The sequence below is a fragment of the Sapajus apella genome, unplaced genomic scaffold (assembly GCF_009761245.1).
Source record: "Sapajus apella isolate SASKATOON/1434 unplaced genomic scaffold, GSC_monkey_1.0 scaffold17, whole genome shotgun sequence".
Lineage (NCBI taxonomy): Eukaryota > Metazoa > Chordata > Mammalia > Primates > Cebidae > Sapajus > Sapajus apella.
Genome location: NW_022436957.1, coordinates 11,935,190 through 11,950,251, shown reverse-complemented (window position 1 = coordinate 11,950,251; position 15,062 = coordinate 11,935,190). Strand labels below are relative to the sequence as shown.

General features: G+C 39.0%; 1 protein-coding gene across 1 annotated transcript in view; it reads right to left on the bottom strand.

Annotated features, from left to right (window-relative positions):
- Nucleotides 1–13,006, bottom strand: part of GRPR (gastrin releasing peptide receptor) — a 34,033-nt gene extending 21,027 nt beyond the window's left edge. Inside the window, exon 1 of the mRNA XM_032285977.1 lies at nucleotides 10,248–13,006. Within this exon, the coding sequence (XP_032141868.1) occupies nucleotides 10,248–10,660 (413 nt within the window). The 5' untranslated portion in view covers nucleotides 10,661–13,006. The remainder of the gene's footprint in view (nucleotides 1–10,247) is intronic.
- Nucleotides 13,007–15,062: the final 2,056 nt, after the last annotated feature.

The following is a 15,062-nucleotide window of genomic DNA, read 5'->3' as shown; positions in this document are numbered from 1 at the left end:
CTGGGCATGGTGGCGCATGCCCATAATCTCAGCTACTCAGGAGGTTGAGGCAAGAGAATCACTTGAACCCGGGAGGTGGAGATTGCGGTGAGCTGAGATCGTACCACTGCACTCCAGCCTGGGCCACAGAGCAAGACTCAGTCACCAAAAAAAAAAAAAAAAAAAAAAGGCTTAAAGTTAACCCATAGTTATTCTATTTATGTGTAGCCAGTACAATTTGAAGGAGAGGAAAGAAATAATGAGATAGAAGCAATATTTGAAGTTGCAATGGTTGAGAATTTTCCAAAACTGACTAAAATCTTTAGGCCACAGATTTAAGAAATGCTATGAACCCCAAGCAGCAGAAATACAAAGGAAACCATGCCTAAGCACATCATAGCAATACTGCTGAAAATCAAAAATAAAGAGAAAAATCTTAAAATTAGTCCAAGAGAAAAACATCAATACTGTTAAAGGAGCAACAATAAAACTGGCATCTGACTGTCAGATACAGTAAGAGGACAATGAATGGCAACTGTAATGTGCTGAAAGATAAGAACTGTCAATCTAGGATTCTATGCCCACTGAAAATAGCCTCCAAAAAGTACATGAATCAAAGACACTTTCAGACAAACAAAGATGGAAAAAATGTGTACACTGAAGGAAGATCTTTGGGGAGAAGTAGAGTGATCTCAGATGAAGCCACAGAGACGCAGGAAGGAATGGAGAACAACAGAAAAGGTAAATAAGTGGAATCTAAATCTAAATCTAAAGGTAAATATTTGAGTATATGTAAAGTATGTACAAACAATAAAAATAATGTAGGTTTTTAAATCTAGAGAGAATTAAAATACAGAATCACAATAACCAAAAAAAGAAAAGAAAGAAGGCAAGAGGGAATTTTAAATTAAAAGTGTCCTATTATTTTTGCATTGTCCAGGAAGTAGGAAAGTTTCAATTTATAGTAGCTTCTAATAGATCAAGGATACATGCTGTTGTAAACTCTAGGGTAGCCCCTAAAATAAATTGAAAAAAGTTTGTATAATTAACCAACTTGGAGAGGGGAAAAATAGAATAATTAAAATATCTAATTTAAAAGAAAGCAAGAAAGGGAGGAAAAAAACATTATGAAACAGGTGAGACCAGTGAATATCAAACAATAAGGTGGTAGATTTAAATCCAAATATATGAATAGAATTGAATTTATGAGTGTCTGTGTTTATAGAGCAGAAACATGTGGCCAAATTACAAATAGCGAATATATTTGTGTAGTCACAGATGTTGTGCATACTCACAGAATACTGGCATTGATAGAGATAACACAAAACTCATAATGTGAAGACATCCATGATAAATAGGTTAGTAGGACTCATCAGCTAAATAAGTATTTAAGATTACTCAAGGCACAAGAAAATTTGAAATGCTTTGGGATTTTTACAGTCCAGATAAGAAAGAAACTTGATAGTGGCTTTTTCAAGTTTGATGTTAATCCTAAACATACACATGACATTGCCAATAATGAGATATGAAGCTGAAAGTGTGACATGGTAAAAGCCCCATAAAACTGCATACCTCAACTATACCTCGGCTTTCTGTTGAAACCGCTCTCTGTAACCCAAATGTGACAGGCAAGCAGTCCAAAGCCATGCCATCTTGGCCCCTGTGACTTGTAATAAGTAATTAAGGACTGTAATTTCCACCCTACCCAGACAATGTGTAAACAAATGATTATCTTGACTTTTGTGAACCACTTAAGTAACAATCAGAATGTCAAAAGTTCCTTGGTGCTCGGAATGTCCGGAGCCCCTCACCCTCATCTTCGCCCAGGAGGTGATTTACAGAATCCACTAGTCCTCGGAATGTCTGAAGGCCCTCACCCCCAACTCCGCCCCTCACCCTCACTCCCAAGGTGGTTTTACGGGTATAAAAGGTCTTGACACCCTCCTTTCGGGGCCACGGGTTGGAGAGACTCAAGTCCTCCGTGGCCACCGGCAATAAAGATCCTGCAATTTGGCATACTTTTGTCTTGGTGTTGACTTTCTATGCTCGGTTCAGTATAACAAAAGAAAGGTTTTCTAATCTCTCATTAATAAAAAGCCAATTTAAATCAACCGTGCTAGAAGACTGATCTCCTTCTGTTTTCTCTATAGAAAGGGATTTTACCAAATAATGTCATTTTAAAAGGAGACAAATGAGGATGAAGCCAAATATTTAAGAAAACAAGTATAACAAAGGTGTGTCAGGCAGTTATTTAATAGATAATATGTTCTTTTTCTGGATTTTATGATGTTTGTGAATTTTACCAGCTTGTTTAAACTTGTGATTTATTAATATTTCTAAATCTAATGTGATTTCTAAAGGTTTTTAAATATCCACTTCTCTTCCTAATTTTGTAGTTGTAATTTTATTTGGTTTTTCTTTAAAAATGCTCCCACCTCAAGAGTCCCCATAAAATCTGGGTAAACTCTTGTCATCTAGGCTTGGAACCATTGTTCTCTTGCAGTCGCTCTGTTAATCATGAAAGGAAATGAGCAATATGATTCACAGACCATAAACCAGTATTCCGGGTTTACTCAGTAGGACCTACTAGAATTCATTCATTCCTTTATTCCTCTCTTCATGCATCCATTCATTCAGCAATTCAACAAATGCTTATCAAGCACCTACTACTATGGGTTAGGAACTGTTCTAGTGCCGGAGAATATGCCAAAGAACGAGATGGGCTCCCACTTTTTTGGAGCTTATATTCTAGTGGTGGCAGACAGACAATAAACAAACAAATGAACAAAATAATTCTCAAGAAAATAATACTGGATGATATTTACCCAAGACAAATGAAGACATATATCCATACAAAAACTGCACAAGAATGTTTATGGCAGATTTATTCATAATCACCAAACCAAAAACAACCCTAATGCTCATTAACTAGAGAATGGATAAACAAAATGTAGTATATCCATGCAATGGAATACTGCTCAGCAATAATAAGGAATGGATTACTGATACATGCAAAAAAGTGAGTTAAAAGAAGCCAGACTTAAAACAGCTACATACTATGTGATGTCATTCACATGACATTCTGGAAAAGATCAGTGGTTGCCAGGATCTGTAGGTGGAGAGAGGAGAGAGATTATAAAGGGGCATGAGATAATTTGGGGGTGATGAAAATGTTCTCTGTCTTGCCTGTGCTGGTGGTGGTAGTGATGTGACTGTATGTCTGTCAAAATTCGTACACATGTAAAAAATTTATTGTATATAAACTGCACCTCAGTAGACCTGAAATAAAGAAATTAGATTATGGGATAGTGTTGGTTACTTCTTCAGATCGAGTGGCCAAGGAAGACCTCCTTCAGGAAATGATGTGTAATACGTAAAATGAACTTCAAAATCCCTTGTTCTATTATTACTAGGAGATAAAAAGAAGAAATGGAGAAATTTTTTCCTTTATTCTGAAAACATGTGTTTTAATTATGCAAGCCCCACATATAGGAGGACTTACAAGTGCAAAAATGCAAATTTAGCCTATTTTCAAAGGATGTTATTGACAGACACAGTTCAAAAAACCTCAGCAGGGAGCCATTTCAGGGTATACTCTATGTTTCACGCTTGTGCTTTCATTTTGCCTCTCTGCATATTAAGTTGCCAGAAATGATAATTAGCCACATAAAAGCCTAACATTTTAAAAGATAATGTGTGAGAGACAAGGTCAAAGTTCTTTTTTGCCCTTTTCCTCTCCCACAGAGATCCAATTGAAAGAGTCTTGCTGGGAAATCTCACTTCCACAGCACCTGCCTTCTCATCATTCCCAGAAGCTGCTGGCAGCTGTGGTAGTTCCACTGCCGTGGAAAGGCGTGAGTTGAGTTTCCTTCCAGAGAGGGGCAGCATATGTTTCAGGAAAATCAAAGCATACAGAAGTTATGAACTGGCAGCTCATGTAAACTGGTTCCAACAGAGGGACTTTCCTGTAAAGCATTTCTAGAAGGATGCCTCACAAGAAATGAAATTAAGTAAGTCTTCTCTTGTGAGAAAGGGGTCAATCTCCTTGCAATCAATGAAGTTGGGTCTCTAGAATGGTAGAGGAGCCATTGGAATCACTGGGGTGACCCCATTAGAAGGGGATTACCCTAGAGTCACTCAGGGTATTTCCCTTCAGAAGGGTAGGTTTTGGCGTAGTAGTTCCCATTGTCCAGAAAAGGGAAATGGAATCAGACTCTGTGTTTGATGATTTCTGAAGAAAATTTTCCAGTTCTCCTGAAGAAATTAAGACATGGAATGAGGATGAAGCGGTTCTTTCTAATCTGACTCCATTCTGAATTTGTTGTGACAAAGTTCAATCCCATTACCTCTTCTGGTCTCTGTGTCAAACAAAGGTGTGAACTTTAAGATGACTTTTACTTCTAGCTGCTGGACTTTATCCTTTTGTCATTGCTCAAACATCAAGGAAGATGTAATTATTGTACTCTTACTGAATGCAGAGTGGGCCTGGCTACTGTAGAAGACACAGATCCCTATGGATCACCCCATATGATTAAGGAAGTTTAAAACACATCTCTAACAAAGACTTAGCAGTACAAGTCAGGATAGACTTCGCATATAATGAACAATATAGGCAGAAATATTCTGGGAAGGGAAATAAATCAATGAAAGCAAAAGATCAGGGAATGCTTCACAAAAGAAAAAAGACACGAAATATCCCTTGAAAGACTGATCGGATTTGGGTAGATGGAGAGAATAGGGCCCAGCCGTTGGAGAAGGGAAAATGAAATTAGGGAGGGGAGAAGTCTGATGGCACATGTGGGAGGCAATGAGAAGCCTGGCTAGAGCAGTGTTTGTTCTGGTAAGTCTTGGGACAGGAGGATATAAAAGAGAGATGAGCCGCTAGAAGAGGACCTACAAAAAAAAGAATGGAAGGATCAAGTTCATAGTGCAGACTTGGAAAGTTGACCCCTCATATATACTTCGGAAAGTCTCAAAACCTCATCAATGGGGTGCCTAAATTCCCCAAGCCTGTGACTGCAGATGATATTGGGCTGCTTCAGTTCTTCCCTCTTCACTTATGTATGTCTTCCAATAGAAGATATTTCACAGACAGAAAGAGACTGTGCAGCTGAGAGGCATTTAATATTTGCCTATCTGAGCAATTCCTTATACTCTCTGTGAGAAAGAGGAGCAAACGTGTATCCTGGGGAAGAAATCTGGACCCCAAAGCATATAGCAAACTCTTTCTAAACTGTCTAATAGAACCCTCTGCAATGACTGAAATGTTCTGTATCTGCATTGTCCAATAGAGTAGCCACTAGCCACATGTGGCTACTGAGCACTTGATGTGTGGCTGGTATGAGGAGGAAATGAAATTTTTCATTTCACTTAAATTAAATGCAAATTTAAATAGCCACATGTGGTTAGTGGCTACCAAGTTAGATCATACAGCTCTAGATGTTGGGAAAGCTACAATCACATACATTCCTTGCGGAAAATTCAAAGAATCTGTACTTCAAGAAGTCTGCAAAAATATATCGCCTTCCTGTTTCTTTCCACATTCCAACTGACAAAGAAACTTATAACCAGTCTTTCCACAGAATCAAAGAAGAATCATGTTACAGTCGAACCGCCATAGCCATCTGTCCTTAAAATTCATTCTCCCAGCCCCATTCTAGTAAGAAATAACAACGAATAATAGTACTGAAGCAGGTTTAATATAACTTGGGCATTACACATGTTGTCAATATTAAGTTTAACTTTAAATCTTACACTTACTGGAAAAGAAAACACAAACCACCCTCACCGTTTTTCTGTTGAGGGTCCATTTCAGGTCTCAAATTTCATTTACATAGTAATGAGGTATCTAGCACAAAGGTGGACATCTAATAGCAAGGAACAGTATGTAAAAAAACTATCTATCCAACTGTTCACCCATCTATCCACCCTACTGTCCACTCATACATGTAACCCACCAAACCAGCCAGTCAGCCATCTATCTATCCAACCACCCATCTATTTATCCCCTGAATCTATTTACTGACTCACAAAAAATAGTTTTTCTCTCATCTACCCAGATAATGAGAGCTTAATAGAGAACAGATAAGCAGGTGACTATGTGATACTTTTTTTTTTTTTTTTTTTGAGATTGAGTCTTGCTCTGTCACCCAGGCTGGAGTGCAGTGGCACAATCTTGGCTCACTTGCCTCCCAGGTTCAAGTGATTCTCCTGCCTCAGCCTCCCGAGTAGCTGGGATTACAGGCATGCACCACCATGCTCGGCTAATTTTGTATTTTTAGTAGAGACAGGGGTTTCATTGTGTTATCCAGGCTGGTCTCGAACTTCTGACCTCAGATGATCCACTCACTTCAGCCTCCCAAAGTGCTGGGATTACAGGCATGAGCCACCGTGCCTGGCTGATACATTATTTTTAAGAGTATGCTTTCAGGTTAATCCTCAAAAGTAGAATAAAGAATAAAAATGAGGAAAATAGTTTGCATTAACTAAACATAATTTCAATTAGTCAATATTTATTGATCACCCATTTGGCACAAGAAAACTTGTGGGGCATTATGGAAGATCTAAGAATATATTAAAAACCTCTGCCCTCAACATTCTTAATAATCTCCCCAAAAATGTAAAGCAATAAATATATGAAGGCTAAAATAAAGAAATTAAAAAAACATTTCAAAACAGCAGCATAAAAGTTGTCACAAGATAATTCATGTCTCAGATAATAAGTCTCATATTTCAAGAGGGTCAGGAAATTTGGGCTAGAATGGTCCAACTTAGGGTTTTAAGGAGGAGACTTGAGTCAGATTCTGAATGGCAGGCAAGAAGACAGAAAAAAAACAAAACAAAAAAAAACACCTAAGATTTTAGAACTTGAAGGGACCATAGAAATTGCCTAGCTTAACTTCATCATTTTATAGATGATTAAAGTAAGATCGGCGAGTTAAGTGACTTAGTCCCACTTTCTCATATGGGTAGTAATGGCAGGAAAATGTCTAAAACACAGATTTGTTGCTCATTCGAAGCCCATACGCCACATGGGATGAGAAATACAGTCTTGTATTTAGGAAAGGAGAAAGCATTCTGGAGAGTGGGTGGGACACAGCATAAGACAGGAAACAGAGCCAGGAACACATCAGTGCAATCACCGTATATGAGGATATCAGTGTGTGTAAGGAGAGAAAGTACGGGAGGAGAGGGAGGATGGGGATCAATATTGAAGGTGCTTGAATGCAAACTTGCAATTGCTCAGCTGTGCAAATCCCCAGAATTCTGGTTTCTGAAACTGTCTTGAAGTCTCCCTTTGAGCTGGTGATGCCAGTATAAACTTTTCTAGAAACTTGATGTTCTTTTCACATTGACAAAGATTCAAGTTCATTCTGTGAAGGGGAGAACTACAGAAGGGAAGCTGGAATGAGGACTGGCAATGCTGGGCAACGTATGGGGGCAGGGATGGATGATTATCAATAGGTGCCTCACTCATGACTCAGAACCCTGGATTCAGTAGATTTAGGAAAGGGCCTAGGAATCTGTATGTTTTTAAAGTTCCCCTGTGATTCTGGTGATCATCTTGTTTGGAAGGTCTTCTGGTTCATTCACTCTTTCACCAGTCTACCTCTATACAGACTACCACCTTGAAAACTGACAATATTTAGTAAATATATGCCCCCTATGACCCAGCAATTTTACTGACAGACATATATTCAAGAGAAATAAACACTTACATTCCCCCAAAGACATGAATAAGAATGTCCAGAGCAGGTTATCATCATCCCCAAACAAAACAACCCAGTTTCCATCGGTGTTCACATGAATAAATAAACCAAAGTATATTCATACAATGGAACACCACACACAATTTAAAAGAACAAACCACTGTTACACCTATCAACATGGGTGAATATCACAGAGATAATGATAAGCATAAGAAGATAGACACAAAGGAGTACTTACTATGTGATTCCATTTATATGAGATTAAAGAACTGGCAAAAATAACCTATGGTGATTGAAATCAGAATAGTGATTGCCTCTGTATGGGGGTATTAACTAGGAAAGGACATAAGAGAAACTCTGGGGGATGTTGGAACTCTTTTACATCTCCATCTGGTTATCCAGCTCAATAGACATATGTAAAAATATATTCAGCTGTTACTTGTTCAGTTTACGTGTATATAGATTACAGCTTGTTGAGAAGAAAAAATATAGAATCTATATTCCCCCTTCCAACCTCATGAGATATAAGAATCCCATTGCTTTTAAAAATGAGATGGATAGAAAAGTACAGTCTTAATCATTTAACTACCTCAATACCTATTCTTTCTATTGGAATTGGTTAGATGCACTACCTGTGATTCAGGCGATCCATCTGCTTTTTAAAGACCTAGAAAAATACAAAAAGTTAGCAATATGGGAGCTTCTAGTAATTTCTGAACTTGGCAAGGACAGGCAGTAACTATAAACTTACTGGGAACACACTGGAGCTGTGAAGGAGTGCAACCTGGCTTTTGAAAGAGCTTTCCCTTTTTGCTGATGGTGAACTTGGTCTGCTTTGAAACTCCAGAGAAGAGTTCCCTGCAGCTGCCTCTTTACGTTCCATGCCCTCACTTTCCTTTCTGTTTTTCTCCTCAAGATGAGAGTAAACACCATCTGTACCACTGCATTCCCGAACCCGGAAACCAAAATTTCTCCTTCCCATTAAGAAAATTACCCTCATCCTGAAGTGCCCTCGGCCATTGGTAACAAGCCACAGCCCTTCTGCCAGCTCCAGAGTTTGCCAGTCCTGAATCAACATATGAAATTGTCTGTGTTCATTGGTATCTGGTTGGCAGATGTGCAGGGTAGGAGCAAGCCAAAGGGGAATAGAGGGAATGGAGAAATTCTGTTGAGTCAGTACAATGTGCAAACCTTGCTTCTGGGCCATTACTTTTCAGTCTTTGAAAATGTTATGTGCCAGGCAGTGTGCTTCAGGTAGCTAAGCATAAACACATGTCTACAAATACCGATAACACTATCTTTATTTGTCCATTACTCAACAAAGCCAGATCACCTGAGAACTGTTTGTTCCTCTATAAAATGAGAATCCAGCACCACACGTATTAAAATGCGAAACATTTTCTTCAGAGTATAAGCTTTCAAGAGCTGCGTCTATGTCTTTTCCGGAACACTCTCAAATCCTTCTGTATCTTTAACACATAACATACACTTGATTACAAGTGAATATAATCACTTATAATCAGGTTTATTGCAGCAGTTTTTTTGGGTTGTTTCACCGTATGGTCTATGCTGCATCTGAAAGTCTATTCATTACTATGTCCAATTTCCATAGAACAGAAGTACATAAAGTATGTTCAGTAATTTGTGTGAACAACCTGCAGCTATTTCTTGACTTGTTAATTCAGGCAAGTGCTTTTTACATGCTAGACACTTGATAAATATTCAAAGAATGAATATAAAGTTTTAAGACTGATAAATGTAAGCTTTTATGCAATGTGCTCACACAAGAAATGCAGTTTGCAAATATGCATATTTCACAGAATAAAAAACTGTAGTGAACTCCCTCTTCCTCCCCACAATAAGTCCCAAAAACATGGTATATGGAAGTATGTCAATAAAGATATTAAAATTAGAAGTCAATCTTGAATAGAGCTTTCTCCAGAAAAATTTAAAAACTCAAATAATGCTTGATTTCATTTAAGAGAGACTTAGAAAAACCAGCAAACGATTGTTCTGTCACAGAGAGTCAAATACAAAATCAGCTGTGGGAAAAGTTAAACTGTCTGAGAAAAATGAATTTCAGAGAAATGAGGCTCATTTTCTCCTCTTGGTTGTTTCTGAAAGAATGTTTTGAAGAAATGCGGTGGAACTTTCCTGTTCTCTGAAGGTTTTGAATTGCTTCTAAAAAATATTTGCCTGAGGTTTAAACTCTATTGGGTATGATTGTCTTTCTCACTGGTCAATTAATTTTGCAAAAAGGGAGAAGTTAGGGAAAGGCAATGCTAAATAGATATGTTCCCAGAAAAGCCACCTCAGTTTTCTGCTTAGAGATATTTTTTTCCCATTTGTCTCCTTCTGTCCCCATTATTCACTCACTTCTCTTTCTCAAACCAATGTTATACTCAAGAAGTCATCCCCAGAACAAAACCTGCCTGGATGGGAATTCGAGTTTCAGTAAAACTTCCCCTTGTGCAAACAGCTCCCTGTCCCAACATGGTAATTCGTTTACCGAGGCATCTACCACCCTTGGAGAGCATGTAACTTTCAGCCTGTACTTACCTGTCTGCTGAGAGCGCTGTGAGTGTGAAGACAGACACCCCAACAGAGGTAAGCTGGATAAAGGGGATCAGTTTGCAGCCAATCCTGCCAAACAGCCATCTGTCAGCCAGGTACCTGCTGGCATCCACTGGAGCACACGTTACCAGGAGGAGCAGGTCTCCCAAAGCCAGACTGGAAATAAACAGGTTTGGAACATTTCGCATGGACTTGACTGTAAGGAAGATCTTGATCAAAGTGATGTTGCCAACGAGGCCTATCAGAATGATAACCCCATAAACTGCAGGGATGACATAGAGGATCCCCGGCTGGGACCAGTCGTCGTTCACGGGGAGATCCTCACTGTGATTGGAGATGTTGCAGTGCATGAAATGATCCACTTCCAAGTTTAGAAGGAAACAGTCATTTAGAGCCATCTCTAGATTTTTTCCCCACCTAAAAGTTCCCTTAGATGCTATTTCTTAACTATTGATTTTGCAACCAGGTGAAGATGAAGATGAGATCTATGCTGGGCTCTTTGTCTTCTTTAATAAAAATACTCTGAGTACATATATACTAACTATATATTCAAAACTGTCTGTCACTATTTTGACACTGGTGCCGCTCTGGCCTTCACATGACCAGTGCAGTACAACTCTAAATTCAATAAGTTAACCACAGCAAATACTTAGCAACAAAAAACCTTAGAATTAAACCCACTCTCCATCAGCTCTTTCTACCCCCATTCTAGTCTGAGTCTCCCTGGCTGCACTTTACTAAGAACTTTTGGCCTGCTATTTTCACACAGCATTTGCTGTCTTTCCTGATTTTTAGAATCTGAATGTTTAAAGTGGGTAGGAATAAACTGCACTGAGAAATCCTCAAATCCTATAGGCAGGGTGCTTTGCACGTCACGGGCTTCACCAGCAAACAGCAGCTCCGCTGAGCCGCGGCTCTGAAGAGGAACCAGGGTTACTTATAGACAGAGAATGCCAGCCACCTGCTGGACACTTCAATCACTGCCCACTTGCCTGCTTTCTCCAAATGAGAATCAACCAGCCGATTGCAGTTCCTACGTGGCTTAACAGACACCTTTGGCTTCTCATGTAAGCACACAGCACCCAGGGAAGGTATTAAATAAATGTTGCTAGCAGTCTGCACAGGCACTGGAAATCTTTCTGATACTATCCCCGTGAATCCAGATGGGGATTCATATCCCATTTTCTCATTTTTTCTAATTCATTAGAATGACATACTAAGATTGCTATCAAATGAGGTCTGTCTTTGAATTAAACACAAACTGATGCACACGGCATCCATATGTGAGTTACCCCACTCAGTTTTCCCGCTGCCTCTTTGAACAGGGACTGCTCCTCAGAAACACATGCACAGACTCACACCTTAAACCTTCAGCAACTGACATCTGGAAAAACCAGAAGCACAATGCACACATGCTCTTTCCTGTAGATTTGCCAAACCATTCCTATTCCATTCACCAGTGAGAAATTAAATTGGGAAACAGCTGTATTCTTAACTCTCAAAGATCAATGGTCTTTTCCAGAAAAACTGGTCTTTTCTTATCTGATCTAAAAATTTTATGAATCGGCATTTTGATGCAGCTATTTGCATTTTTAATTGAATGTTTGCCATGTTTTATAGCAAATATCCTCTTAAGCCCTGTGTGGAAAGTAAAGAACTATGAAAGAGTGATAGATACAATACTGAGGAATTGAGTGGGTGGTAAAAAAAAATTATAGTTGAAGGAGTGCTAAAAAAAAGCTTCATTGAGGAAGTACTATTAGAATCAGGCTTAGAACTTTAGCCAACAACTTCTAAATACATTATTAAAGTGCATCTTTATGACTCATGTGAAGCCAGCTCTTCCAAGTACATGACGTGAAGCCAGTCACTAACAGGTAAGGTCTTGTTTTTCGGAACCCATAAGGAATAACAAAACTTGCACTTACCATGCCAAGGCCCACCAAGAAAGCCCCCAATGTGTTGTTATGGACATTTCCAGTGGCAGGTTCCAACACTAAGTCTGCTGCCATGCTTCCTATATAAATATGAAAGGCTCCTTTCTCTTCTTCTCCTTTTCCTTCTCTTTTCTCTACCTAAATAAAATCACCTTTCTGCAACAAACAAACAAACAAACAAACAAAGGCTCAGCACTCCTCACCGCCAGCAGTAGGGAGACTGATGCTGCATGGCTAGAGGTGGAAGAGCTTCTCAGCGGAGATCAGTATCACCAGTAATGAGCCTATAGCCATGAGCCCGGTGGTGTTGATTAGTTGCTAGCAGTATAGCTTAATGATGCAGTACACAGGCCCTGCTTCAATCCTGGCTCCCTCATTTATAACCGCAGCAAGTTACTTAGTGTCTTAAGCTTCAGGCTCCTCATCTGTAAAGAAGGATAACTTGTGAGGTTAGATGAAATGATTCATGTTAAGACTGCATTGTATTTAGCACACAGTAAATGCTCAATTAATATTAGTTATTATTATTATTAGATTGAGGGGGAAAGGCTTACTTTGGAAAAGCCCAATAAGGTCAGAAGAGTGATTGACCTCAGATCAACAGGCAAGAACTCATACGAGTGAATTAGCGTCTCCTCTATTCACTTGAAAGAAATTTATCAAACATCTACCAGTTGACAGGCACTGAGCAAGAGGCAGAGAAAAATAGCATGAAGATATGTACTCTCACAGCTCTTTAGACCACATCCCCTCTCTGGAGTGAAGCAACTACCTTTTCTCCAGAAAAGATATTATCTGATTTTAAAGATTAAGTGTTGGCAGTGTCTTTTGAATGAAGAAAATTGTATGTGCCTAGGATCAAGGCATAAAGGAAAGAGCATGGCACTGAACAAAGAGACATGTAAATCCAGAGGGTCACCCACATTGGAAGCCAGGGATGGAAAAAGAACAACATGAAATGCAGCTAGAAGCAGGTTTGGGTGAGATTGTGATGGATCTTGTATTCTTACTAAGAAGTTTGGTCTAGAGGGCGTATTTTTGGTTCACAAAGAAGACTTCTGGATGTTGTTTCCCTTTACTTCTTTAAACACCCCTGTGTGCTGAGTCAGCCTCACTCCTTAAATCTAATTGGGTGGCTAGTGCTTCTTCCAGTGTAAGTTAAGGGGATGCTGATAGCTATTGATTTCTTATAGCTGGTGTTAGCATTATGTGTTCCACAGCACTGCAGAGTCTTCTAATGGTATTTTAGGAGTAAAGGTATGTTGAGGTTTGACATCTAATATTTTCTGGGATCAAGGATGATTTAAAAAGCTAATTCGATAATTTCTATGTCATTTCAACTAATTAACTATAATGACTCTTTCCATCCCTACCATTATATGTCACCTTCCGGCAGAGCACCAAACATATTCAGACATTTGTTTAGCTTTTTATTTACTGGTGAGCATGAGATGCCTTTGAGATATGAACATGACACAGAACAAATATAAAATCTCTGTCCTCAGGGAGTCCAATTTATGAATAGAATTGGAGTATGACTCAGCATGTTTTCTTATGTGTTAGGCCAGGGTGTCACTTTGACATATGAACGTGACATGGAACAAATGTAATATAAAAGCTCTGTCCTCAGGGAGTCTGATTTCTGAATAGAACTGGAGTATGATTCAGCATCTTTTCTTATGTGTTGTGGCAGAAGTGTCACTTCTATTTCTATTTCAATCGAGTCACATTTTTCGTCTTTCCAAAAGATTTTATTTTCTGTGGGGCTTTAATATGAGGTGGACAGTGACTTGGTAGAATTTAGGAAGACAGGTAGATTCAATGGAACCACAGAGAGTGGAGACAAAGCCTCTTCCCACTGGCTATGTGCAAGGGCAAATGGGAAGCCACTCTGGAGGGAAAGGCTGAATTTGGCTTTAGGCATACTGAGTTTGCCAAATGAACAAGGGAATGTAAGAAAGCCAATGGAAAATGAGAGGTGAAGTCTGAAAGCATAGAAGTAAATAATTAAAAGGACTGGCTGAGAACTAGAACCCTGAATGCAAAATAGTTTAAATGTAAAATAAGAGTCACAGAGAATCAAGTGAAGTTAGGCTTTGAGAAGAAGATTATGTGGTATAAGTCAGTGAAGACTAAGCGTGATTTCAGTATTAGATTTGTGACAGCACCATGGAGAAGCTACTCAAAAAATTGCAGCAACCTTTGCTTGAGAAGAATCAGAGATGTCAAATTTTAGTACTGCAGCAGGAACAAAAGAGGCAGATGACTCTATCCAGATCCTGTAATGCTGGGATCATTTCAAGTTCCCTTTTCTATTCTCAACATTCTGTGACTTTTCATGGGGCTTGAAAACTTAGAAGAAAGATGAGGGAAGTCTTCTGGAAGAAAAAAAAGAATGAGGTTTCATTCTGAGGCACATGAAACTGCAGAAGAAATGTAGATGCCAAGAGAGAGCCTAAAGAGGAAGATAAAATTCTCAGACACATCTGAGGCTAGAACACCTGGTGTGGTGATTAAAATATATTCACCAGTTCTCAGTACTCTTTGCTTCAAGAGATGTAGATTAATTTAACCCCCACCTCCACCCCTTAAGTGTGAGCTTTACTTAATGACTTGCTTGTAACAAATAGAATGAAACAGCAGGAACAATGTGTAACGTCCAAGACTAGATGATAAGGGGCATTGCAGCTTCCTCTTTGCACTCTCTCCTTGGATCAATTGCTCTGAAGGAAATCAGCAGCCATGTCATGAGGATACTCAAGTGGCCCTATGGACAGATCCATGTGGATCTATATGCTATATACTATAGTATACAGTATAGTATACAGATCCACATGGACAGATACTATATACTATAATATAT